Here is a 26,951-nt window from a genome sequence, read left to right as displayed (position 1 = left end):
CAGAATTAAAAACAGAAACCATTTAATTATCTCAATTTATGTGCAAAAAGCTTTTGATAAAATCCGACATCCCTTTATGATAAAAACCTCAACAAACTAGGCATCAAAGATACAAACTTCAAAATGATAAGAGCTACCTATGACAAACCCAACCCAACATCATACTGAACAGGCCAAAACTGGAAGCATGCCTCTGAGAATAAGGATGGCCACTCTCTCCACTCCTACTCAACATAATATTGAAAGTCCGAGCCAGAGCAATTAGGCAAGAGAAAGAAATAAAAGACATCCAAATAGGAAAAGTCAAATTATCTCTCTTCACTGATATGATTCTATACCTGGAAATCCCCGAAGAGTTGGCCAAAAGGCTCCTAGAACTGATAAATAACTTCAGCTAAGTTTTAGGATACAAAAATAAATGTACAAAAATCAATAGCATTTCCATATACCAATACAATTCAAGCTGAGAGCCAATTAAAGAAATACAATCCCACTGACAATAAAATAAAATACCTAGAAATACACACACACAAATAAAACACCTAGAAATACATCTAACCAAGGAGGTGAAAGATCTCTATGAGAACTAGATATGAAACCCTGCTGAATGAAATAATGAACAACACATACAAATAGAAAAACATTTCATGCTCGTGGATCAGAAGAATCAATATTGTTAAAATGATCATATGGCCCAGAGCAATCTACAGATTCAAAATGATTCCTATCAAACTACCAACATCATTTTTCACAGATTAGAAAAAATTGAAGTCATATGAAACTAAAGAATTGCCTGATTAATCAAAGCAATCTTAAGCAAAAAGAACAAAGCTTAAGTCATCACATTACCTGGCTGCAAACAATACTATAAGGCTACAATAACCATAATAGCATGGTACTGGTGCAAAAACAGAAACGTAGACCAATAGACAGAATAGAGAACCCAGAAGTAAGCTACATGCCTATAACTATCTGATCTTTGACAAGTTGACAAAAATAAGCAGTGAATAAGGGACTCCTTGTTTAATAAATTGTGCTGAGACAGGTGGCTAGGCATTTGCAGAAGAATAAAAGTGGACACCTACCTCTCACCATATATACAAATTAACTCAAGAAGGATTAAATATTTAAACATAAGACCTCACCTATTAGAACCCTAAAAGAAAACCTAGGAAATACCATTGTGGACATCAGCCTTATAAAAGAATTTGTGACTAAGTACCCATCGCAATTGCAACAAAACCAAAAATTGACAAGTAAGACCTAATTAAACTAAACAGCTTCTGCACACCAAAATAAACTGTCAACAGAGTAAACAGCCAACTTACAGAATGGGAAAAAATATTTACAAACCATGTATCTGACAAAAGTCTAATATCCAGAATCTGTAAGGAACTTTAACAATTCAACAAGCAAAACCCAAATAACCCCATTAAAAAAAAATAAGCAAAAGAAATGATTAGACACTTCTCAAAAGAAGACATGTATGTGCCCAAGAAACATATTACAAAATATGTAACAATTGGCCGGACCCGGTGGATCACGCCTGTAATCCCAGTGCTTTGGGAGGCCGAGGTGGGCAGATTGCTTGAGGCCGGAAGTTTGAGACCAGCCTGGCCAACTCAGCAAAACCCCGTCTCTAATAAAAATAAAAAAATTAGCTGGCGTGGTGGCAGGTGCCTGTAATCCCAGCTACTCAGGAGGCTGAGGCAGGAGAATCACTTGAATCCGGGAGGCAGAGGTTGCAGTGAGCCGGGATCCTGCCATTGTACTCCAGCCTGGGCAACACAGCGAGACTCTGTCTCAAAAAAAAAAAAAAAAAAAAAATCACTAATCATCAGAGAAATGTAAATAAAACCCACAATGATATGTCATCTTAATGGCCATTAGTCAGAATGGCCATTATTAAAAATTCAAAAAATAACAGAGAAAAGGGAATGCTTATACACTGCTGGTGTGAATGTAAATTAGTTCAGCCTCTGTGAAAAGTAGTTTGGAGATTTCTCAAAGAGCTTAAAGCAGAACTATCCTTTGACCCAGTAATCCCATAACTGGGTATATACCCAAAGAAAAATAAATAATTCTACCAAAAAGACACATACATTCATATGTTTCTTGCAGTACTATTCACAATAGTAAAGACATGGAGTCAGCCTAGGTGCTCATCAACAGTGGATTGGATAAAGAAAATGAGCCTATGCACACAAACTAGAAAACCTAGAAGAGATGGATAAATTCCTGGACACATATACCCTCCCAAGACTGAACCAGGAAGAAATTCATTTCCTGAACAGATCAATAATGAGCTCTGAAATTGAATCAGTAACAAATAGCTTACCAACCAAAATAAGTGCCCAGGACCAGATGGACTCACAGCCAAATTCCACCAGATGTACAAAAAAGATCTTGTCTCATTCCTAATGAAACTATTCCCCCAAAATTGAGGAGGCGGCACTCCCCCGCAACTCATTCTATGAGGCCAGGATTATCCTGATACAAAAACCTGGCAGAGATAATTAAAAAAAAAAGAAAACTTTAGGCCATTATCCCAGATTAACTTTGATGCAAAAATCCTCAACAAAATACCTGAATCAAAATACTACAATCAACTAGGCTTCATCCCCAGGATGCAATGTTGGTTCAACATATGCAAATCAATAAAAGTGATTCATCACATAAACAGAACTAAAGACAAAAAACACACGATTTTCTCAATAGATGCAGAAAACGCTTCTGATAAAATTCAACATTTCTTCATGTTAAAAACTAATAAACTAGGTATTGAAGGAACATACCTTAAAACAAATCCACAGCCAACATCATACTGAATGAACAAAGGATGAAAGCATTCCCCTTGAAAACCAGCACAAGACAAGGTTGCCCTCTCTCACTACTCCTATTCAACATAGCGTTGGAAGTCCTTGCCAGAGCAATCAGGCAAGAGAAAAATAAAGGGCATCCAAATAGGAAGAGAGGAAGTCAAGCTATTCCTGTTTGCAGATGACATGATTCTATACTAGAAAACCCCATAGTCTCAGTCCAAAAGCTCCTTCAGCTGACAAACAACTTCAGCAAAGTTTCAGAATACAAAATCAATGTACAAAAATAACTGGCATTTCTATACACCAGTGATAGCCAAGGTGAGAGCCAAATCAGGAAGGCAATCCCATTCACAATTGCCACAACAAGAATAAAATACCTAGGAATAGAGCTAACCAAGGAGGATCTGTACAATGAAAATTACAAAACACTGCTTGAAAAGTCAGAGATGACGTAAACAAATGGAAAACCATTCCATGCTTATGGATAGGAAGAATCAATACCATGAAAATGGCTGGAGTACCCAAAGCAATTTTCAGATTCAATGTTATTCCTATCAAACTACCAATGATATTCTTCACATAACTAGAAAAAACTATTTTAAAATTCATATAGAACCAAAAAAGAGTCTGAATAGCCAAGGCAATCCTAAGCAAAAAGAACAAAGCTGAAGGCATCATGTTATCCAACTTCAAACTATACTATAGGGCTATAGTAACCAAAATGCATGGTACTGGTACAAAAACAGGTATTGGTACAAAAGCAGGTACAAGGACAGGCACAAAAACAGAATAGAGAACCCAGAAATAAGGCTGCACACCTATAACCATCTGATCTTCAACAACGCTGACAAAAACAAGCAATGAGAAAAAGATTCCCTATTCAATAAACTAGTACTGGGATCACTGGCTAGCCACGTGCAGAAGATTGAAACCAGACCTTTCCCTTACATCACATAAGAAAAATAACTGAGAATGGATTAAAGACTTAAACGTAAAGCCCAAAACTATAAAAACCCTTGAAGATAACCTAGGCAACAGCATCCTGGACATAGAAATGGGCAATGATTTCATGACAAAGATGCCAAAAGATATAGCAACAAGAGCAAAAATAGACAAGTGGGCTCTAATTAAACTTAAGAACATCAGCACAGCAAAAGAAACTGTCAACAGAGTAAATTTGTAAGAACTATGCATCTGACAAAAGTCTATACAGCATCTATAAGGAGCTTAAACAAATGTACAAAAGAAAAACAACCACATTCAAAAGTGGGCAAAGGACATGAACAGACACTTCTCAGAAGAAGAAATACATGTGGCCAAGTATTTGAAAAAAAGCTCAACGTCATTGATCATTAGAGAAATGCACATCAAAAACGTCTCGCACCAGTCAGGATGGCTATTAAAAAGTCAAAAAATAGCAGATACTGCTGAGGTTGTGGAGAAAAGGGAACATTTATACACTGTTTTGGAGAGTGTAAATTAGTTCAATCGTTGTGGAAAGCAGTGTGTAATTCTTCAAAGAGCTAAAGCAGAAACACCATTTGACCCAGCAATTCCGTTACTGGATATATACCCAAAGGAACATAAATACCATAAAAACACATAGGTGCAAATATTCACTACAGTGCTGTTCACAATAGGAAAGATGTGGAATCAACCTAAATGCTAATCAATGACAGATTGGATAATGAAAATATGGTACATATACAACATGGAACACTATGCAGTCATAAAAAAGAATGAGATCATGTCTTTTATGGGAACATGGATGGATCTGGAGCTTATTATCCTTAACGAACTAATGAAGGAATAGAAAACTAAATACCACATGTTCTTACTTAAAAGTGGGAGCTAAATGATAAGAATTCATGAATACAATGAAGGAAACAACAGACACTAGGGTCTACTTGAGGGTGAAGGGTGGGAGGAGGGAGAGGAGCAGAAAAGATAACTATTAGGTACTAAACTTAATAATTCGGTGATGAAATAATCTGTATAGCAACCCCTCCTGCCTGTCACATGAGTTTCCCTATATAACAAACATGCGCGTGTACTCCTGAACCTAAAATACAAGTTTAAAAAAGAGCAGTTTGGCACAAATTATACTGCAACTAAAATTGTATTTGGCAGAGTTTGTCCAACATTTAATGTGTGAATATAATTAACCCTATCTGGTAGGTCAATTCTTTCATCTACCTATGAGAATACTCTTAAGATAACCCACAATAATAGGCCATTTTGTTTCCATTCTTCTAAAAACTAAAAATAAAAGTGAAATGGCCTTTAAAAATGTGGTATATGTGCACTGTGAAATACTACAGAGCCGTAAAAAGGAACAAAATCATGTCCTTTCCAGCAATATGGATGCAGCTGAAGGCTATTATCCTAAGCAAATTAACCCCAGAGCAGAAAACCAAATACGTCGTGTTCTCACTTACAAGTGGTAGCTAAATGTTGGTTATTCATGGACATAAAGATGGGAACAATAGACACTGGGGACAACTAGAAGAGGGAGAAAGAACAAGGGGTATATGCTGACTACCTGCGTGATGGGATCATTTGTACTACAAACCATCTCACACAAAATTCCCATGTAACAAACCTGTACATGTATGCTCTGAATCTAAAATAAAAATTGAAACAAATTTTTAAAAGAATATATACAGATAAGTATGAATGCCAAGTGTCAAAATGGCCTGAAACTGTCAAAAACAATCTGGCAAAATCCATGTGGTAGAGAGGGATTTGGGTGGAGAGGAACATAGTGCTGATATAGTAAAATTAAATAATAATCTCACTGGAATAAATTGGGAATTGGGGAGATAATGATATCAGTTTTGGAACTGCACAAAACTTTATCTGGTGAAGGATTGAAAGCAGAGTCTCAATAAACAAAAAAGCAGCAGTCATAATATAATTTACAGAAAGAAAACACAAACAGCAAACAAATATAGCTTTAAAATGTTCAGCCTCTCTAGTGGTTCAAGAAATAAGAATCCAAATGATCTTAAGTTATATTTGCTACTTATTAAAATAAGAACAATAAATATATAAAAACAAATATTGTGTATATGTAAGTAAACATATGTGTATATAGTATTTATATATGTATGTATAATGTATATATAGTGTACATGTATGTATGTTTGTGTGCGCATATATATATTATGTGCATATATATATGATGTACTGCTAACAAGCCAGAGGGAAAATGGTATATTCAAATCCTGTTACTCACAATAAAAACAGTTACAGTTCAAAAACCAAATGAAAAGGAGAAGGATGGATGGAAGGAAGGAAGGAAGGAAGGAAGGAAGGAAGGAAGGAAGGAAGGAAGGAAGGAAGGAAGGAAGGAAGAAGGATTGGCTCACTTTCCCAGGAAGTAACCTCGGGTTTAGAGTGGGCCCCACAGCACTTCTAGGCTTATCTACACCTCACATTGCTGACCTTATTACTCTTTAGTGCTAGTAAGTAATGATCTGTGTGTGCTTTGTATTCCCTGAGTCTCTTCAAAGTAAATCTCTGTGCTCCCCATTTATTCCACAATTCCTTCTCCAACTCAGTTGTGACCATGATTACCTTTGTTCACTCAAAACATTCAATTACATGCTTGCTGAATAATAGGGGAAAATCTTGTGGTTATTTCCACTCAGATTTGGGAGGTAAAAGCCAAGGTAACATGATAGAAGAAGAATTTGCTCCATGTAAGAGTTTTGTATGACAGAAATGGCATTTTCAAGTCAGAGAAAACAACTGATTACCTATGAGGAAAAAAAAAGTATGTTCAATCTTGATACCATATTCAAAAATAAATTACAGATAAAGTCCTAAATATTTTTTAAAGTTTAAAACAACATATTTATTTCCTTGGGCTTGGAAGAAAAATTAAAGTAGAAAAATGATAAATTAGACCACACCAAAATAAAAAGCTACTGTATGAAAAAAGACATTTTAAAAGATGCTAAAAATCCAGAGATAGGCTTTAAGAAAATATTTGTCATATATGACAGGCAGTTATTATCCAGGATATATAAAAGTATGAATAGGTAAGAAACATTCTAGTTCGTCAGAATGTAAAATTGTGCAGCCACTATGAAAAACAGTGTGAAGTTTTCTCAAAAAATTGAAAATGGAATTACCATATGACTCAGCAATCCCACTTCTGCATTACATCCAAAAGTATTGAAAATGGGATCTCAAAGACATATTTACACACCCATGTCCATTGTAATATTATTCACAATAGCCAAGAGGTAGAAGTAACCTAAATGTGCACAGATGAGTTAATGGATAAAGAAAATGTGGTATAAACATACATATAAGGGAATATTATTCAGCCTTATAAAAGGACATCCTGTCATATAGTACAACATGGGTAAACCTTGAGGACATTATGCAAAGTGAAAAAGGCCAATCACAAAAATGATAAACCTTGAGGACATTATGCAAAGTGAAATAGGCCAGTCACAAAAGGACAAACCTGCATGATTCTATTTATATAAAGTATGAAAAGTAATCAAATTCATAGAAGCAAAAGGTAGAATGGTGGTTGCCAGGGACTGGGGATAGAAGGAAGAAAGGGGGAATTGTTCAATGGGTATAGAGTTTCAGTTTTGCAAGATGAAAAAGTTCTGGAGATCTGTTGCACAATAAGGTGCTTACAGTTAACACTACTGTACACATAAAAATGGCAAGATGGTAATCTTTATACTATGTGGGGTTTTTCCCACAATTAATAATCAGAGCTTTAAATCTCAGTTTGAGAGAAGTTTTCTACGTAAATATTCCAGGAAGAAAGTAACATTTGGCTTATATTCAGCCATAGATATAAATGCGTGATATAAGACCTTATTCTAATAGCAGGTTTTCATACAGGAAGAATGGCTGAGAGCTTGAAACTTTGGGGCGTCTGAAAGGGTAAGTAGGTGCAACAGTGATCCAAATGGGTAAGCAAATGCCGTTGCTGATGGAGTAAGTCAGCGACATCTGTAATGGTGAGGAGGGCACATTTAGGCATTCACCAATATGTTTGATTGGTAGATCATGTTCCTACAAAATTTTCCAAGGAGTCAATGAATGTTTGGAAAATAATTTTTTTTTTGAGTCAGGGTCTTTCTCTGTCACCCAAGCTGGAGTGCAGTGCACTATCATAGCTCACTGCAGCCCCCAATTCCTGGGGTCAAGCAATACTCCAGCCTCATTCAGCCTCCTGAGTAGACGGGACTATTGGCATGCACCACAATGCCTGGCTAATTTTTCTTTATTTTTAGTAGAGACGAGGTCTTGCTATGTTACCCAAGCTGATCTCAAACCCCTGAGCTCAAGTGATCTGCCCACCTAGGACTTCCAAAGTGCTGGGATTACAGGTGTAAGCCACCATGCCTGGCCTTGACCTGCTTTGTTTATTTTTTCAATATCCCTAGTCACCTAATTTGCTGAAAGCTAAATTTAAAAAACCTCCACGTCACAGGATAATACTTAATGCTGTGCTAAGTGTATGTTTCCCATTACAAAGCAGTATCACCATACTTAGTATTAAGGAGGTCATAAAATATCAAAACTTCAAATGAACTAAGAAAGTATGAAAATTATGGAATACTTATGTTATCTTTTGATGGAAGAGCATGAAAATGAAAACAGGACACTCAAACCAATTTTTCTTAAACTATAACTTTATTTGGGCAAGAGAATTTTCCTTAAATAAAGCTATCATTTTAAAACACCTTAGGACAAACTATTTTTTCAAATAACATTTTATGTCGGCATAGTCTTGCTTCAGTAGTTGTCTATTCACCCATCTTCTCATTATTATGAGTATTTGCTCTATTGATATACGTATCTCAGTCACTCCTGTGACTAAACGGCTCTCTCTACTTGAACTCGGAAGACTTATTTTAGGTAATTTAAAGTTTATATTAACACCGTGTCTATGACAAATTGGTAATGCAGATTTATGTAAAAAAAAGAGGAAAAGAAGCATTCTAACAGAAAAAATGGTCAAAGAATATAAACAAGCACTTTCAATGATTAAACAATGACTGTAAATATATTGCTAAATATGTAATTAGCTTTATGCAAATTTAAACAATGAGCTACTGTATCTAGCCATCATAAAGGCAAATATTAAATAATAATAATATTGAGGAATTATAAAATTGTGTGAAAAAAACAACTCATATACTGCTGGTAAAAGAATAAATTGATGCATTTTTTTTTTAGAATAATTTGGCGGTTTCTATTAGTTAAAGATGTGCATGCTATATGATCCAGCTGGAGAAACACTTGCATATGTATATGTGGAGATGTGTCACGATCTGCATAATTCCATGTAGTATTTTTGTAATAATGAAAAAATTATGAACAATGAATGATCATTACTTGAGGAATAGTTAAATAAAATGTGATATATTTATACTCTAGAATTACAGTAGTTAAAGCAATAAATTACAGCTGTATACTATGACAGAATTAAATCTCCAAAAATTATTACCAAATAAGAAAAAGAAAGTTATAAAATAGATACAGTGTATAAATTTATGTTATAAAATGTCATAAAACAGAAACCAGTCTTTGGCAGCAATATAGCTGGCACTGGAGGTCATTATCCTCAGTGAAATAACCCAGAAACAAAGTCAAATACCATGTGTTATCACTTATAAGTGGGAGATAAACAATAGGTACACATGGACATACAGAGTGGGATGACAGACATTGAAGACTACAAACCTAAGAGGAGATGAGGACTGAACAAATTACCTGTTGTGTACACTGTTCCCTCTTCAGATGATGGGTACACTGAAAGTCCAGAGTTCATCATGATGTAATATATGCATGTCAGAAATCTGCACTTGGACCTCCTAAATATATATACAGGAAAAATTTTAAAGTAAAAAATGACTTTAAAAAAAAATTTTTTTTTAATTTTTTTTTAAAAAAATTTTAAAATAAAATAATTGTATTTTTAATCTATGATATGAACATATAAAAAGAGGTCTGGAAGGATGCACAGCAAACTCTTAGTAGTGGCTTCCCCAGAAAGTGTGAAAGGGAAGCATCCTCTTAAATGCCCAGAAGTGACACAGGGTCACTTTGAATACATTCTATTAGTCAAAGCAAGTTAAGGTCAATCCAGCTCCAAGGTGACTTCCCCTCTTCATGGGAAGAGCAGGAGGAGTGACATGCGCCTGCCGTGGGGTGGCGGAGTTGATGGCAACTATTTTTGTAAATTGTCTACTATATTTTCCTTCCCCCATTTTAGGCAATTGGCATCCTCCAGCTCTTAGCTCCATTGCTTCCCTCTGTATCTCCCATCAAAGTTTACTTTAAAGAAAGATTTTGTAGGAATGTTTTACTTGAATTGTGGATTTGAAACAAGACATGTCACTCCTAACAGGACATTTACATTTGATAGCTGTCTCTGATCATGGAAAGAAATGATCTATCTCTCTTTAAGGCAAGTTCGGGCATCAGCAAGTAGGGGAAGAGCTTCTTGGAGTCTTGCTGTGAAGTCTCATCTCATCGTTTTCTAAATGCTTCACCTCCTCCACCTTCTTAAAAGTTGGCTGGAGATAAAAGGGTAATGTCACCCTGGAAGGACTGAGCTCTTAATTCACAGATGTTGCTCCAGAGCTTGAGTCCCAGCTTCTGATGAGTTGTTCATTGTTACCTGGAGCAGAACTGTCCTGTAACCACAATCCCATGGCTTTATGATCCACAATTAGGAGACTGACTATGTCAGATACCAAATAGAAGGAGAGACACAATAAGAATTCATTTAGTAATCTGACCAAATATATTTGTTGAGATCAATGTAGCCGAGAGCTATGCAAGGTACTGGGTGTACCAGTAGAAAACAAGATAGGCAGCACCTGCCCTCACAGAGCTTGTGGTCTGGTGGGCTATATAGACAAGGAGAAAATATGGGTAACACATGTTAGGAATAAATAAAAAGAAATTATGAGGTGTTATGGGAAGACCATGTGGAGTCTAATTAGTGGTATGCTTAGTCTAATTACTGGCTCTACCAAAAAAGATTCAAAAAGGAAAAAAAAGAAAAAAGTTCCTGATTTATAGTGCTTGTCCATTTCCATGGTGTAAAGATTCCCACCAATTTCAAGCAGCAACATGACATCACTGAAAGGAGTTACAAAAAAATGAACAGTGCTTTTTTCTATCCACAGGGGCTATTCCAAGGCCTCCAATGGATGCCTGAAACCATGGCTAGTACTAAACCCCATGAATACTATGTTTTTTTCTCTACATACATACCTATGGTAAAGTTTAATTTATAAATTAGGCATAGTAAGTGGTTAATATCTTATAATGAAATAGAACAATTATAACATTATACTGTAATAAAGTTATATAAATATGGACTTTCTCTCTCTCAAAATATATTATTGGATATAATATTTTCAGACTGTGGTTGACTGTTGGTAACTGAAACTATGGAAAGTGGAACCATAGATCAGCAGGAGCTATTGTACGACCCAACAACAGGGCCCTATCGGATCTAAGCCAGTTAGGGTAGAAGAATGGGGATGTCAGGAAGGCTTTCTGGAGGAAGCACCATCTAAGATGAGAACTGAAGGATGAGGAAGAATGAGTCAGATGAAGATGGTCACAGAGAAATATTCCATATGTCAAGGCCAGAAAGGTGAGAAAGGACCTTGTAAACCTGGAGAATGACTAATCAATGTGGATCAAGGGCATGGTGCTGAGTTATATGTGTGCTGAAGGTAGATGGTGAGGGGCATGTGTACATGGGCTTTGTACGTAGTGTGGTGTGTATATATGCATGAAATTGTGCATATCTGTGTATAGTATGTTATGTGTGTATTGTACGTGTGCTTATGCACATGTGCATGTAGTACAATGAGAGTGTAAGTGTGTGCATGCATGCTGGTGTCTTATTTAACTCCAGCTGCCAAAACAAAATACCATACACTGGGTGATTGAACAGCAGATATTTATTTCTCACAGTTCTAGAGGGTGGGAAGTCTGAGATCAAGGAGGGTGTGGATTTGGTGCTTGGTGAGAGCCTCTTCCTGGTGTGCAATTGACTACCTTCTCCTCATCTTCACATGGCAGAGAGAGAGCTATGGTCTCTTTCTCTTCTTATAAGTACACTATTCTCATTACAGGAGCCCTACTCTCATGACCTCCTCTAAACCTAATTATCTCCCAAAAGCCCTGCTTCCAAATACCATCACTGTTATGGTTTGGCTGTATCCCCACCCAAATCTCATCATGAACTGTAGCTTCCATAATTCCCTCACATTGCAGGAGGGACCCAGTGGGAGATAATTGAATCATGGGGGGGTGGTTTCCTCCATACTTTTCTCATGGTAGTGAATAAGTCTCATGAGATCTTATGGTTTTATGAGGAAAAACCCTTTTCATTTGGTTTTCATTCTTCTTTTGTGGGCCACCATGTGAGACATGCCTTTCACCTTCTGCCATGAATGTGAGACCTCCCCAGCCATGTGGAACTATGAATCGATTAAACCTCTTTCTTTTGTAAATTGCTCAATCTTAGGTACGTCTTTATCAGCAGTGTGAAAATAAACTAATACAATAAATTGGTACCAGTAGAGTGGAGCACTGCTGAAAAGATACTCAAAAATCTGGAAGCAACTTTGGAACTGGGTAACAGAGGTTGAAACTGTTTGGAGGGCTTAGAAGACAAGAAAATGTGGGAAAGTTTGAAATTTCCTAGAGATTTGTTGAATGGCTTTGACCAAAATACTGATAACGATATGAACAGTGAAATCCAGGCAGATGTAGTCTCAGATTGAGGTAAGGAATTTGGGAACTGGAGCAAAGGTGACTCTTGTTACGTTTTAGCAAAGAGACTGGCAGCATTTTGCTCCTGCCCTAGAGATTTGTGGAACTTTGAACTTGAGAGAGATGATTTGGGATTTCTGGCAGAAACAGTTTCTAAGCAGCAAAGCATTAAAGAGGTGACTTTGGTGGTGTTAAAGGCATGCAGTTTTAAAAGGGAAACAAAGCATAAAAATTTGGGAAATTTGCAGCCTGGCAATGCAATCGAAAAGAAAATCCCATTTTCTGAGGAGAAATTCAAGCCAGCTGCAGAAATTTGCATAAGTAAAAATGAACCAAATGTTAATCCCCAAGACAATGGGGAAAATGTCTCCAGGGCATGTCAGAGACCTTTGCAGCAGCCCCTCCCATCACAGGCCCAGAGGCCTAGGAGGTAAAAATGTTCTTGTGGGCCAGGTCCAGTGTCCTTCTGCTGTGTGCAGTCTAGGGTCTTGGTGCCTTGTGTCCCAGCTGCTCCAGGCGAGACTAAAAGAGGCCAAAGTACAACTCAGGCCGTGGTTTCAGAGGGTGCAAGCTCCAAGCTTTGGCAGCTTCCACTGGTGTTGAGTCTGCAGGTGTACAGAAGTCAAGAACTGAGGTTTGGGAAGCTCCACCTAGATTTCAGAGGATGTATGGAAATGCCTGGATGTCCAGATAGAAGTTTGCTGCAGGGGCAGGGCACTCATGGAGAAACTCTGCTAGGGCAGTCCAGAAGGGGAATGTGGGGTGGGTGCCCCAACACAGAGTCTCCACTGGGGCACTGCCTAGTGGAACTGTGAATAGAAGGCCACCATCCTCCAGAACCCAGAATGGTAAATGCACCAACAGCTTGCACTATTCACCTGGAAAAGTCACAGACACTTAACACCAGTCCATGAAAGCAGCTGGGAAGGAGCCTGTACCCTACAAAGCCACAGGGGTGGAGCTGTCCAAGACCATGGGTACTCACATCTTGCATCAGCATGACCCAGATATGAGACATGGAGTCAAAGGAGATCATTATGGAACCTTAAGATTTGACTGCCTCCCTGAATTTTGGACTTGCATGGGTGTAGCCCTTTTGTTTTGGCCAATTTCTCTCATTTGGAATGGCTGTGTTTACCCAATACCTGTACTCCCATTGTATCTAGGAAATAACTAACTTGCTTTTGATTTTACATGCTTATAGGTGGAAGAGACCTGCACTGTCTTGGGACTGCACACTTTTGAGTTAATGCTGAAATTAGTTAGGACTTTGTGGGACTGCTGGGGAAGGCATGATTGGTTTTTAAATGTGAGGATATGAGATTTAGGAGGGATTGGGGCAGAATGGTATGGTTGGCTGTATCCCTACCCAAATCTTATTTTAAATTTTAGCTCCCATAATTCCCTCATGTTGTGGAAGGGACCCAGTGGAGATAATTGAATCATGGGGGTGGTTTCCTCCATACTGTTCTCATGATAGTGAATAAGTCTCATGACATCTGATGGTTTTATAAGGGGAAATCAATTTCACTTGGTTTTCATTCTTCTCTTGTCTGCCACCATGTGAGAGGTGACTTTCACCTTCTGCCATGATTGTGAGATCTCCCTGGCCACGTGAAACTGTGAGTTCATTAAACCTCTTCCTTTTGTAAATTGCCCAGTCCCTAGTATGTCTTTATTAGTAGTGTGAAAAAAGACTAATACAATCACATAGGCGGGTCGTGCTTCCACATATGAATTTGGGGGAAACACAAACATTCAGTCCATAGCAGTGTATGTGTCACTGGTAAGAAAAACACAGGGCTGGGATGTGAAGAGTTGTATAAACCAGTAGGTAATATCTGGACCCTCTGCTTTAACACAAGATTCTGCCCAATCTGAGGGGCAATCTGTCTTTCAGGGAGTTGTTGTTGTTGTTGTTGTTGTTGTTGTTGTTTTCTTGAGACAGAGTCTTGCTCTATCACCCAGGGTGGAGTGCAGTGGCACAATCTTGGCTCTCTGCAACCTTGCCTCCCGGGTTCAAGCGATTCTCATGTCTCAGCCTCCTGAGTAGCTGGAATTAAAGGTGCACTACCACCCCTGGCTAATTTTTGCATTTTTAGTGGTTTCGCCATGTTGTCCAGTCTGGTCCCAAACTGCGGACCTCAATGATCTGCCCACCTCAGCCTCCCAAAGTGCTGGGATTACAGGAAGAGCCACTGCACCTGGCCTAGGTGATATTTTAAAATATCATAGGAACCCAGCTGTTTCACAACTCTCACTTGGTAAATTTCCCACTAGCTGCAGCCTCCTTTTTTGACCCAGAGAGTCTCTTGGGATGATCCAGTTCAGTTCCTTGGTGTTTTCTGATAGTAGAGATTGGATGGAGGGAAGGGCTTTCCCAGGATCACCTGGTAGGAGGTGCTGACTAGCATTCAGACTTCCAGAGCCTCAATCCCTGGCTTTTCTTTTTCTCTTTCTTTTCTTTTTCTCTTTCTTTTTTCTTTTTGAGACAGAGTCTTTCTCTGTCACCCAGGCTGGAGTGCAATGGTGCGATCTTGGCTCGCTGCAACCTCTGCCTCCCAATTCAAGCGATTCTCCTGCCTCAGCCTCCTGAGTAGCTGGGACTACACGTGCATGCCACCAGGTCCCACTAATTTTTTGTATTTTTAGTAGAGATGAGTTTCACTGTGTTAGCCATTCTCCTGACCTCATGATTTGTGCACCTTGACCTCCCAAAGTGCTGGGATTACAGGCATGAGCCACTGCGCCCGGCCAGTCCCTGATTTTTCTACTCTCCCATCAGAAGAGCTGGAGTCAGTAGTAAAATAATATAATTGAGTCAACCCTTGATTCTAAACAACTTTCCAAAATACTAACAAAGCATGACTAAACAGTACTTCATTTTATCACATTTTAAAATAGAAAATGGTCCATGTGATGAGTACTTTTCATAGGCAAATAATTATTTGCTAAAATAATCCAATTTCATTTTTTCCATTTTCTGCACAGCAAAATGAGGAATTCTATTATCTTAGCAGCAGCTTTACCCTTTCATCAACCCATCAGCATAGTTTCTTGCTATGGGAACTTAGATTATTGGCTTGAGAATTTTCCTCATTTCTTTTTTTTTTTTTTTAATTTTTATTTTTATTTACTTATTTTCTTGAGACAGAGTCTCTCTCTGTCGCCCAGGCTGGAGTGCAGTGGTGCCACCTTGGCTCACTGCAAGCTCTGCCTCCTGGGTTCACGCCATTCTCCTGCCTCAGCCTCCTGAGTAGCTGGGACTACAGACACCCGCCACCACACCTAGCTAATTTTTTGTATTTTTAGTAGAGATGGAGTTTCACCATGTTAGCCGAGATGGTCTCGATCTCCTGACCTCGTGTCCGCCTGCCTCGGCCTCCAAAACTGCTGGGATTACAGGCGTGAGCCACTGTGCCCGGTTGACTTTTCCTCATTTCTAATACAAGCATTTAGTGCTATAAATTTTCCTCCTAGCACTGCATTGAATGCATCCTCTGTATTTTAGTATGTGACTTTAAAATTTTCATTCAGCTTTAGGTATTTTTAAATGTCATTTCATACTTCTTTTTTGACCCATGGGTAATATAGAAGTGTGTTGTTTAATTTTCATTTATTTAGAGATTTTGCTATTGCCTCTTATTGATTTTTAATTGATTCCCTTATGGTCAGAAAAACTACTCTATATTATTTCAATTTTTTTAAATTTGTAAAGTTTGTTTTATGTCCCAGAATATGGCCTATTATGGGAATATGAAAAAACTGTGTTTTCCACTGTTGCTGGTAGACTGTTCTATGTTCTCTCTATACATATATATCAATTAGAATCTTTTGGTTGATTGTGTTGTTTATATCTTCTATATCTTTGCTAATTTTCTATCTAGTAGTTCTATTAGTTTCTGAAAGGTGGGTGTTGAAGTCCTCAACTACAATGCAGATATATCTACTTCTCCTTTCTGCTCTATCAGTTTTTGCTTCATGTGTTTTGAAGCCTATCACTTGGTGTGTGCACACTTAAGCTTATCTCTTCCTGATTAAATGATCCTTTATTCTTATGTTCATGATAAGATGGACACCTCTTGCCTGTAGTAATTTTATTTTCTCTAAAGTCTATTTTACCATATATTAATATAGATACTCCTTCTTTATATTATTATTAATTTTTGTATGTATATTTTTTCCATCCTTTTATTTTCAAACAGCTATGTCATTGAATTAGAAGTAAATTTCTTATAAATGGCATACAGTTGGGTCACGGTTTTTATTCACTCTCCAATCTCTGTTGATTGGTATATTTACACCACTAGCTTATAAGGTAATTATTGATATATTAGTGTTTAGGCCTACTATTTTATTATTTGTTTTCTTTGGTTCTTGTTCCTGCTTTGCTTTTCTTGCATTCTAGTGCGTTATTTAACATTTTTTATAAATTCATCTTAATTTGTAGTGTTGTTGAATGTATGCCTGTGTATAGTTTTTATAGTGGTTGTTTCATATATTACATTAGACATATGTGACTTATTGCAGTCTATTGGTATCAGCATTTAACCACCTTGAATGAAGTGTAGACACATTACTTCTATTTAGGTCCCTTACCTTCCCCATTAAAAAAAAACTTTGTCTTGAATATCAGTATTTTTTTCCAATCAAAAATGCATTTATAAAACTCATTAAGAACAGAATAGTCTTATGTATGTGCCCATATTTCTTATCTTTCCTTCATTTCTTCTTCTTTCCTGATACTCCAACATTTGTCCTTTTATCATTTACTTTGTGTTTGAAGAAATTCCTTTAGTCAATCTTTAAGAGTAGGTGTGCAACAAATTAAAGTTTAGGATTTAAGTTTGGAGGATAGGAGGTGTATTAGTTTATTCTCATACTGCTATAAAGAAATACCAGAGACTGGATAATTTATAAAGAAAAGAGGTTTAATTGGTTCATGTTTCTGCAGGCTATGCAGGAATTATGATGCTGGCATCTGCTTAGCTTCTGGGGAGGCCTCAGGAAACTTACAATCATGATGGAAGGTGAAGAGGGAGCTGGCACTTCACAAGGCCAGAGCAGGAGGAAGAGAGAGAAGGGCGAAGTGCCACATACTTTTAAACAATGAGATTTTGAGATCACTCACTCACTTTCACTATGACAGTACCAAAAGGGATGGTGTTAAACAAAAACCACCCGCATTATCCAATCACCTCCCACCAGGCCCTACCTCCAACATTAGAGATTACAATTCTACATGAGATTTGGTGGGGACACAGATCCCTACCATATCAAGAGGCTTCTGAGGCTTCTTTTTAAAATTTCTTTTATTTTTTTCTTGGTATAGTTTTTGCCTTGTGGCTAGCTTTAATGTATGCTGATGTAGTTTGCTTTTATAAAGATGTTTAATTTAAAATAAGTTTTTATAAGTACTTTTTTTTTTTTTTTTTTTTTTTTTTTTTTTGCATCTTGGTTAGATGACCCAGTCCTACCTATATAGGCCCAGGACATGAAAACATTTAATTATGACTATACCACTCTGATTAATCTTATCTCATTAAGACATAAATTGCAAACCTTTGAGCTATACTGACCTGTCCCCAGGAATGTAATTAAGACACCTTTAGGAAAATAAGCAACCATACCATAGACTGGGAAAATACATTAGCAATCTGACAAAGGACATAGATCCATATTTAAAGAGCTTCTACAAATACACAATAAAAAGACAAAACCTAAATTTTAAAAATGGGCAAAAGATTTGAATACACACTTCACAAAAGAAGATATATGAGTGACCATTAAACATATGAAAAGCTTTCAACATTAGTTGTCAGAGAAGCAGAAATGAAAATCACAATGAGTCACCATTTCAGACCCACTAGAAAGGCTAAAGTACAAAAGACAACACCAAATGCCGTCAGGGCTGTGGAGTCAGTGGAAGTTGTATGTAGTGCAGGTGGAAATGAAAATGGTAGAAACACTGTGGAAAACTATGTGGAGGTTTCTTATAAAGTTAAGCATATACTTACCCTATGACTCATCAATCCCCCTAATTGTTCATTCATAATCAATTCTTAGGACTCGCATGTTTTCCCTGCCTCCATATTTTCTCTGCTCTTTATTTTACTATTCACATGTTTCCTCTATTCTCTCATTTTCCATCTTCAATGGATTCTTTTGAACTAACCATAAAAGACTCATTTCTTCCAAATTCATTCTAAGTGGTATACATGTTATACCAAAATTATAATCACAATAATTTAGGATTAAATATCTATTTTGCCAAAATAAGATGGCATTTATTTTCATGATGATGGCTATAGATGTTAGTTCTGTGTCAAAGTTAACAATGAAAATGGAACATACACCAATAAAAGAAAGACAGTATTTGGATTTTAAATTTTGTTTCATGTACAAATAACACAGCATTCTTTAACAATAGATAAAAAATCACACCATAGTCATTTGAAAAGTTAATTTATTATATACGAATATACACTTTCTGTAATAAAAAAGAAGCCTCCCAATACATTGAGCCATCTTATAAATGAAATAAGAAAATAAAATTTTCATCTGTTTACAAATGGGGTTAATCAGCACAAGTTATCATATGTATGTCTGCCCTGCAGTATATATGAATTTGAATCTTGGTTATGAAGAAAAAATGGTGCATTATTATTTGGCACTATAGGATGCTCTTGAACATTCAGAAGATACCTTTTTCCATTTTCTATTTTTGTATACTCTTTAGATGAGTGAAAATGTAAATATTTCTTAATGATGCTATTTGGCAGATTTTTTTTCAAATAATAGTAGCTCAAAAGTTATGATACTTTCTAGTAATGCTCAATTTCCATAGCAGAGTGCACCATTTTATGGTATTATACCTCTAGAAAATAATGCATAAAACCAATATATTTTCTTAGGCACAGTCCAGAAAGTTTATTGAAATATGATTTAGTATTATCATACATGTATGATACTTGTATTTCATAATTGGCTTTACTAAAATATAAAATACACAAGTGTTCTTACTATGATTTGAAAATAAAAGTAGTGAGCTCCAGAAATTTTAGGCTGTGAGTAGGAATTTTTAAATCCATTTTATGTAAGTTTGTTATAGAAGTGAGCAAGAATGATTGTGTGCATTTCTTTGTAGTGTTAGCACTTACACTTTATGGAGAACCACTCAACATTGTATTAAATGGCCAATGAATGTCAACAAACACCTGTGTGAGTTAAACTGAACTAAATCCTATTTTAGACATGCTAAATTAAAAGAACAACTTTAGTATTGATAATATTTGCAAAAAGGAACTTATTTTCTTGTAGATCATCCTATTATTGTAAATATTGAAGAAGAGCATTGCCGAGCTATATATAACTTAGGTTTCAAATTTAAATTATCCCCAGACATTTGTAGACAGATACATATGAATGGATTTTTGAGCCCACCAACTTAATTCCCTGCCCCCACCCCCAAAAATATAAATGCTTTGTGAAGAAAGAAAACTACACACGTAAAAAATAAAAATCAAATGTACCATACATTAACATTCTGATGACTACAGAATAAGATTATATACATAAACATATAGCAAATCACAGTTTCCTGCACTGAATGTTTATCAAATAAAAATGTATCAAACAATACTGGGTAGTGTATCTCCACATGATTGTGGTCTTCTAAAAATTCTGAATGATGATGGAAGACGAGAGGGAGAGCATTGTTCAGTGACAAAATTATGACAAGAGGATTTAGGAATAACACGAAAAAGCAGATGCTTTCTAGAACAGGCAGTTTAGCTATAACCATTATTTTTGTTGTTGCTCTATGATTGAAATAAAACCCCTCTCTATATTTAGTGTTTTAACATTTAAATATAGATGTTTTAACGTTTACAAAAAAAATCTGTTGGATATAGAAGTCACTAACTCAATGTCACAAACAGGGTGGGCAAAATAACATTTTGCTGTTGACAGTAAGATGCTCTAGACTGGTGTCTGACCATTCATATACCTTACAGAAACAGTTCCTAAGACATGCCTTTTGCCTCTGTTAGTAAACAGACCAGAGAGTTTGGTACAAGACTGAGAGAAGGCGTTAAATGGTGATAGCTTTGCCACCAGGACATTTTTGTTTGATGTTCTGAGAATACAAATGTTTGGTACTCTTTTAGGGGGTGCAGGGTGAGGAGACAGCAGGGGAAAGAGTACTATCTGATGACTGTTACATGCAGTTACCCTTATTCTGCCCATAAAGCAGCAAAAATACACCTTCATCATCTCACACTGCTCTAGTAAGACCTGGGTAGAAATGTGCACCACAGGTTTTATTTTAAACACTCACACAACCTTCCTTGACAAAAACAGTGATTTTCCTCTTCTGCAGGTGCCTAGTGATATTACTGGTAAACGTCTTTGGAATCTTCCTGTTATTTCCTATGAATAACATTCCCATCAAGATAATTCAAATGTCTTTTGGAGTATAACTTGCAACCATTTCCAATAGAAAAAGAAAGTATTTTTCCTTGTGTTAGTGATGCTTGGAATTTGGAGGATCATAAATCCAGTCCATTATAATGAGTGCCATGCTTCCAATCATGAAGATGATTCCAACCACAAGGAAAATTAAAGCCTGTAATTCAGAGAGACTTTGTTAGGAACACAGAAACCGTACTTAGTACAATTTGTTTTTTAGCTATTTACATAATATGGCAATCTGATCTATATATTGAGCCACATTATTCTTAATAGCTCAGATGCCCAGGCCTAACCGATCAGTCAATTTTGAATCCTAGTTGGAGAAGGAAGACGAATACAGTGGAGAGATACAACCTATAGGTTCAACAATGGAGTAATAGTTAATTGATTTAGTACATCAAGAAGATGGAATACCCTGTGATTATTAAAAATCAAGGGACAGAAAAATATTCAATAATCTGGAGAATGCTTACAATCTTTTAGGTGAAAAAGAGCAGGTTATAAAAGAATAGCCTATATGATATGATTCTAATTTTATAAAGCAAACAAAACCAAAAGCTTAATAGATGTGGCAACAAAAAGTGTATATATGTGTGTGTGTGTGCATACATATAATATACACACATATATATAAGGACATATGTACATACCTACATATAAAATACTTCAGCATTTTAACACTAGAAGAGGCCTTACATTTTATCACATACTTAAACCTCCTAATTCTACATATAAGAAAGCAGCAACTAAAAATTTTTCACTAGAAAGGGTCTAGGAGATAATTGTACTCGTTTCACAATTGGTCAAACTGAAAGTAGGTCACAAACAGGACAAGTAATTTGCCAAGTTCACACTGCTGTAAAAATTCAAGCAAGATGGCCTACATAGAGTTAAAATTTGGGGGCAAGCTGCTGGTAATTTGCCAAGTTCACACTGCTGTAAAAATCCAAGCAAGATGGGCTACATAGAGTTAAAACTTGGGGGCAAGCTGCTGGATGGACCTTTTGATACCAAACTATCCTGAAGTCCCTGAAACATCCCAAAGGTAAATGACTTCAAGGTAAAAATTCAGAGTAATTCAGTAAGAAATATTCTTTTTAAGTCTTAACATGACTTTATTAAGGAGTGAAAGATAGTGTTTCCTTATTGGAAAAACAATTATTTCTAGCATTTGTTTCTATCGTAGTCTTATGGAAAAGAAATGTATACTCCCAGATTTAATAAGACTGTATTTTGTATCTAAAGAGGTTAGCAGAATGATGAATGGTTCTGTGCTGGATCTTAGTCCACACGAGGGACAACAAGCACTACGGAGGGGAAAACAAAAGCAACATCTTTCTTTTGGCTTTGCAAAACTAACAACCATGACCAAAATATTTAAATTATTCCGTAACACTGCTAGAAAGTCTAATTCCTTCTTGCATGATTTTCTGTGGATAGTGCAACAGCAGCTTGGTATTGGACACTGCTATGTGCCTGAAGCTCATGTGCCTGTGGGAAAGGCTACTACTATTTGACATGTATGACAGACTCAACACAGGATATTTGATATTTGAAGTAGAATCATTTGAGTTTCAGAAATATATCTCCTTTCTCTGCTACCAGAGAGTTCTGGCACATTTTGATTTTTGGTTCTTGTATATTGATTCATTTTTCTGAACTATGTTATTTTCCGGTTTATTCTAATTACTTGGAAGAACAACTAATAATGGGGGAAATTGCAAGGTTTACTTACCCCGACCTTTTGGGGTGACCTAAAAGGTTCTTTCTTGACAAGTTTAAGATAAAAAACTGCTGGAAGAATAAAAATCAGCATAGTGGCAGAAGAAGCCCCTGAGAAGACAAACACAGGGCAAGGTCAATGTCTTACCCAGCAGGTCTTAGCAAAGGAGATGCCAGTACACACTTTAAACAAACCAAATATAAAGCTATCCTATACTTAGCACTAAAAACACACGTTTAAGTCACATAAGCTCATCCTGGTTATTTATTCATAGAAGATATGTTTATAGAGATAATTAAAATGTACCTAGCATCAAAACTGCATAAGTATATGCAACATATAATAAGCAACAAGAGGTTGAATTTAACACAAATTTACAGGGGATTAGTAATATAAATACATACTAAGGCAGCTGAACTCATGACACACCCTATCCACCTCTTACTATTCAAGTTGCCTACACATGGTTCTTTTAAAGTTTTAGATTGTGTTTAAAATTTAAGTAACCCCTCAATGAGTAGAATGAAAATTAATGGACCATGCAGTTATGGGAAATACTAATAATACACTTTACATAATCAATCTTCTATTCCTCTGAAGATACCTTTTAATGTTCAGCTGATACTCATAGTATCAGAGAGCTTCTGGTAGGTAAAATCTATCTTCCCCTTTTCCTGATGACAGAGCTAATACCTAAGTCCAAATCCTGGGTCCACACCAAGGCATATGACTTGACTTCTATAAGGGTCAGTTTCCTCATCTGTCAGAAAAAGCAGCTTGACTAAATGTCCTATAAGGTGGCTCCCAGTGTCACTTAGGAGGAGGAGAATGTGACCAGCTCAATCATCAGAACCTCGCAGGGATAAAGGGAATCTGTGAGCCTGAGAAAGACGGGGATCTGGATGACCCAGCACTGGTTTCCTGTCCACCATTTAATGGGGCGTGAGTTTGGGTTGATCAAATTGAAGCCTTTCTGAAACTCACCAATGAATCCGAAGATGTATTTTATAGTTGGCACAAGGATGACCAGAACATTATTAAGTGCGATAAGCACGGCTGCAATTAGGAAATGTCGTATCCAGCTGAAGGGTCTTCTGGGAAATAACAGTGTGGTCACTGATGTACGAATCTTAAACAAGAAAGTTCAAAGGCAAGATCATTTATTTGTTTTTGACTTTATTATTTCAAATATTCTCATCACTCTAATGCATTTTCTTTCTTTTGCTTTTTCCCAGAAAAGATCTTGATGCTTTTTACTTTATTATTTCAAATATTCTCATCACTCTAATGCATTTTCTTTCTTTTGCTTTTTCCCAGAAAAGATCTTGATGCTTTTTTTTCAATTTTTTATTATTATAAAGCATACATAACATAGAACTTACCATCTTAACCATTTTTAAGTCTACAGTTCAGTGGTATTAAGTATGGTCATTTCAGTCAACAACAGACCACATATAAGACAGTGATACCATAAGGTTGTAATACGGTATTTTTACTGTACCTTTTCTATGTTTGAGTACACAAATACTTACCATTGTGTTATAGGTACTTACACTATTCAGTACAGTAACATGCTGTACAGGTTTGTAGCCTAGGAGTACTAGGCTACGCCATATAGCCTTACTGTATAGTAACCTCCACCATTTAGGCTGCAAATGCAATCTGTGATGCTTGCACAATGACAAAATTGCCTAAAGATGCGTTTGTCAGAATATGTCCACATTTTTAAGCAACACGTGACTGTACTTTCATCTTGTTGTGCAGTCTTGATGCTAACTTTTGATATTTGAGATGGAGTGTCATTTTTTCCTTAGCGTATTTTGTAAGACAATATTTTATGTGTTCACTTTCTTAGTTTTCAGAATTTATTGTCAAAAATAATCTCAGTCATAAAGAGATAACAGGTAAGACACATAATTAAGAAACACAGTAAAACCCTTGTTGATCATGAAACATGTCTCATCAGACTGGATGAAACATTAAGGGCAAGCACTGAATTGATTTACACAAGATTGTGAAAGGAATTTTTACGAATCCAGGTTTTCCTTAATTTTGCATTTTATTTAACACTTTTAAATAAAATTTTAGGGTGGCATCTAAAAATTGTGACATTTTTGTGTTTGCTCCTTCCTCTTTCTCTCCTTTGTACCTCTCCCTATCAATAGATTGTAAATCTATGAAAGGCAAGGAATAGGACCTAATAATCTAACCATTCCTCAGACTTCTTTGCTCAGTGTTGTGCACACAGCAGGCACTCAATAAAAGCTTAAATTAAATTGAATAGTAGCAATCTTTTCCTTCCCTTCAGGATCCTTGACAGATTTCAGCCCTACTTCAGCAGTTGAAATAAGTAGGCGAAGGGTCAAGAGAGGCTCACTTTGCAGCAGCTGCTCAAGTTACTCTGTTGTAACTGGATAAAGATCCTGTGGGCAGAGGGAGGGAGTGACATTTGTGTTTGTACAGCTTAACAAAGTTGAAAACACTCTTATCTTTGGAATCTTTTAGAGGACACTTTTTGACTTAGTGGAATTACTCTATCAGCTTTCCAGTAAGTGAACGCTTCGGTTAAGCCAGGAGTTCACATTTTTGGAAATGCTGTGATTGATTTTCACTTTAAAATTTTAGTTCTGAAGTCACTTAAGGTGCAGAGATGGGAACTCATTTAAAAGAGGGAAAACGTCAAATATATTTTGAAACATGTATGAATGACAAAAAATTCAAACTAAATAGCTTGCAATTTCTCATGTGACATTCCTTTCATACCACTCCACCAAAAATTAAAGCCATCTGTTTAGGCTGAAAAGGCAATTTCATTTCTAAAATGACAAACCAGATAGTCTCTGGAAATAGTTTAAGAATAACTTTGTAAAGAATTTTAAAAATTGGATTAGTGAGCATGATGAAACTCATTCTGAAAAGTAAACTGAGGAAAGCAAATGGTGTGATATTGTTTTCCTCAGCAGCCTATAATTCTACATTATGATCTGCAATTAGTGCTTATTCAATATTGTCAAAACTGGTCTAATTGGTAGGCTTAAAATAAGCTTTTTATGGTATATACACAGTGCTTGAGGACTCAATTTGTTTCACAGTGTTAAACAGATAGAATAAACAAGTATGGAATATAGGTTCATTTTCAGAAAATAGTCACTGTTTTGTAGTCATTTGTTAAAATGGTGCATTCAAGACAATAAGCTGAGTTAGAGTGAGTTAGAGGCAGTCTTATATGTCCAGGGCCTCTGAACGGGAAGGCAGTCTCCTGGCTCCCAGAAAGACTAACATTTGGCCTGATGATATGAGAGTACAGAAAGTTTATGGGAATAATAGGTAGAATGGTTGGAGTAAACGCAAACGCTTCCTCCTCTTTGTGAATAAGGAGTAAGAAAATTTCAAACAGAACTGAAGGTGGCTTCCAATGCATTCCTGAAGAGGGCAACAGAGTAAAGAGGGAGGGAGGTACTAGGCTTGTGGTGGTGGTGGTGGAAAAGATCAGGAAGGAAACCTGCTGGTCATTCCATGTTAAAGTGCTTCCCTGAGGAGTGAGCCTAGGACCAAAAGTCCCCAGCAGTTGTTTACCTTTGCCAGGGCATGCCACTGCTGATTCCCACCGAGCCTCATCTGCTCTTACACTTAGCTATGTGCCCTTTTCTTTACTGACACAAGTTGCTAGGAACCTGGAAATGTGGGTCAGATGTTGTGGGTGAGGGGAGGTCCCCAGCACCATCTAGGGCCTCTGACCCAGAATGATTTCATTAAGGTCTACGCAGCTCTAGAGACAACATCTCTTATTTCCAGAGAAAAAGTCCTGAACAGGATCCTGTTAGGCGGTGCTGTATTCTGATGCAGGGGCCCAATGTGAAGGTCAAAAATGTGGAGGTACAGGAGGAAGTGAGAGTCTTAGCTCTAACTCTTAAAAAAAGAAAGCCTCTCCCATTGTTTAGACGGAGCTCACACTTTGATTTTGCAAGTTTGCTTAAGGCAAGGATGTTGGAAATACCTACAAATTACTACTCCACTGCAGTTCATAGCAATATATGCTGCATTTCTATGTCAATATCTACATACACTTCAAAACAGGAGATCTGAAGGCAACATAAGTGAAAAGAATGATTTTAACTATAAGATGAAATACAAGTAGCTAGGGATCT

At 36.7% G+C, this 26,951-nt stretch overlaps 1 protein-coding gene across 2 annotated transcripts in view; it reads right to left on the bottom strand.

Moving 5' to 3' along the window:
- Nucleotides 1–19,056: 19,056 nt before the first annotated feature.
- SLC38A4 (solute carrier family 38 member 4) overlaps nt 19,057–26,951 on the bottom strand; it is a 39,352-nt gene continuing 31,457 nt past the window's right edge. Inside the window, exons 14-16 of one of the 2 annotated variants that reach the window (XM_010375010.2) lie at nt 23,788–23,932; nt 22,816–22,913; nt 19,057–21,234 (exon numbers count right to left, since the gene is read on the bottom strand). In XM_010375010.2, the coding sequence (XP_010373312.1) occupies nt 21,133–21,234; nt 22,816–22,913; nt 23,788–23,932 (345 nt within the window). In that variant the 3' untranslated portion in view covers nt 19,057–21,132. Of the gene's footprint in view, nt 21,235–22,815; nt 22,914–23,787; nt 23,933–25,143; nt 25,227–26,951 lie in introns of those variants that run through there. The other variant, XM_010375012.2, reaches the window with a different exon arrangement.

This window comes from Rhinopithecus roxellana, chromosome 10 (assembly GCF_007565055.1).
Source record: "Rhinopithecus roxellana isolate Shanxi Qingling chromosome 10, ASM756505v1, whole genome shotgun sequence".
NCBI lineage: Eukaryota > Metazoa > Chordata > Mammalia > Primates > Cercopithecidae > Rhinopithecus > Rhinopithecus roxellana.
The sequence above is the reverse complement of the archived record's forward strand: the minus strand, read 5'-3'. Positions and strand labels throughout refer to the sequence as shown.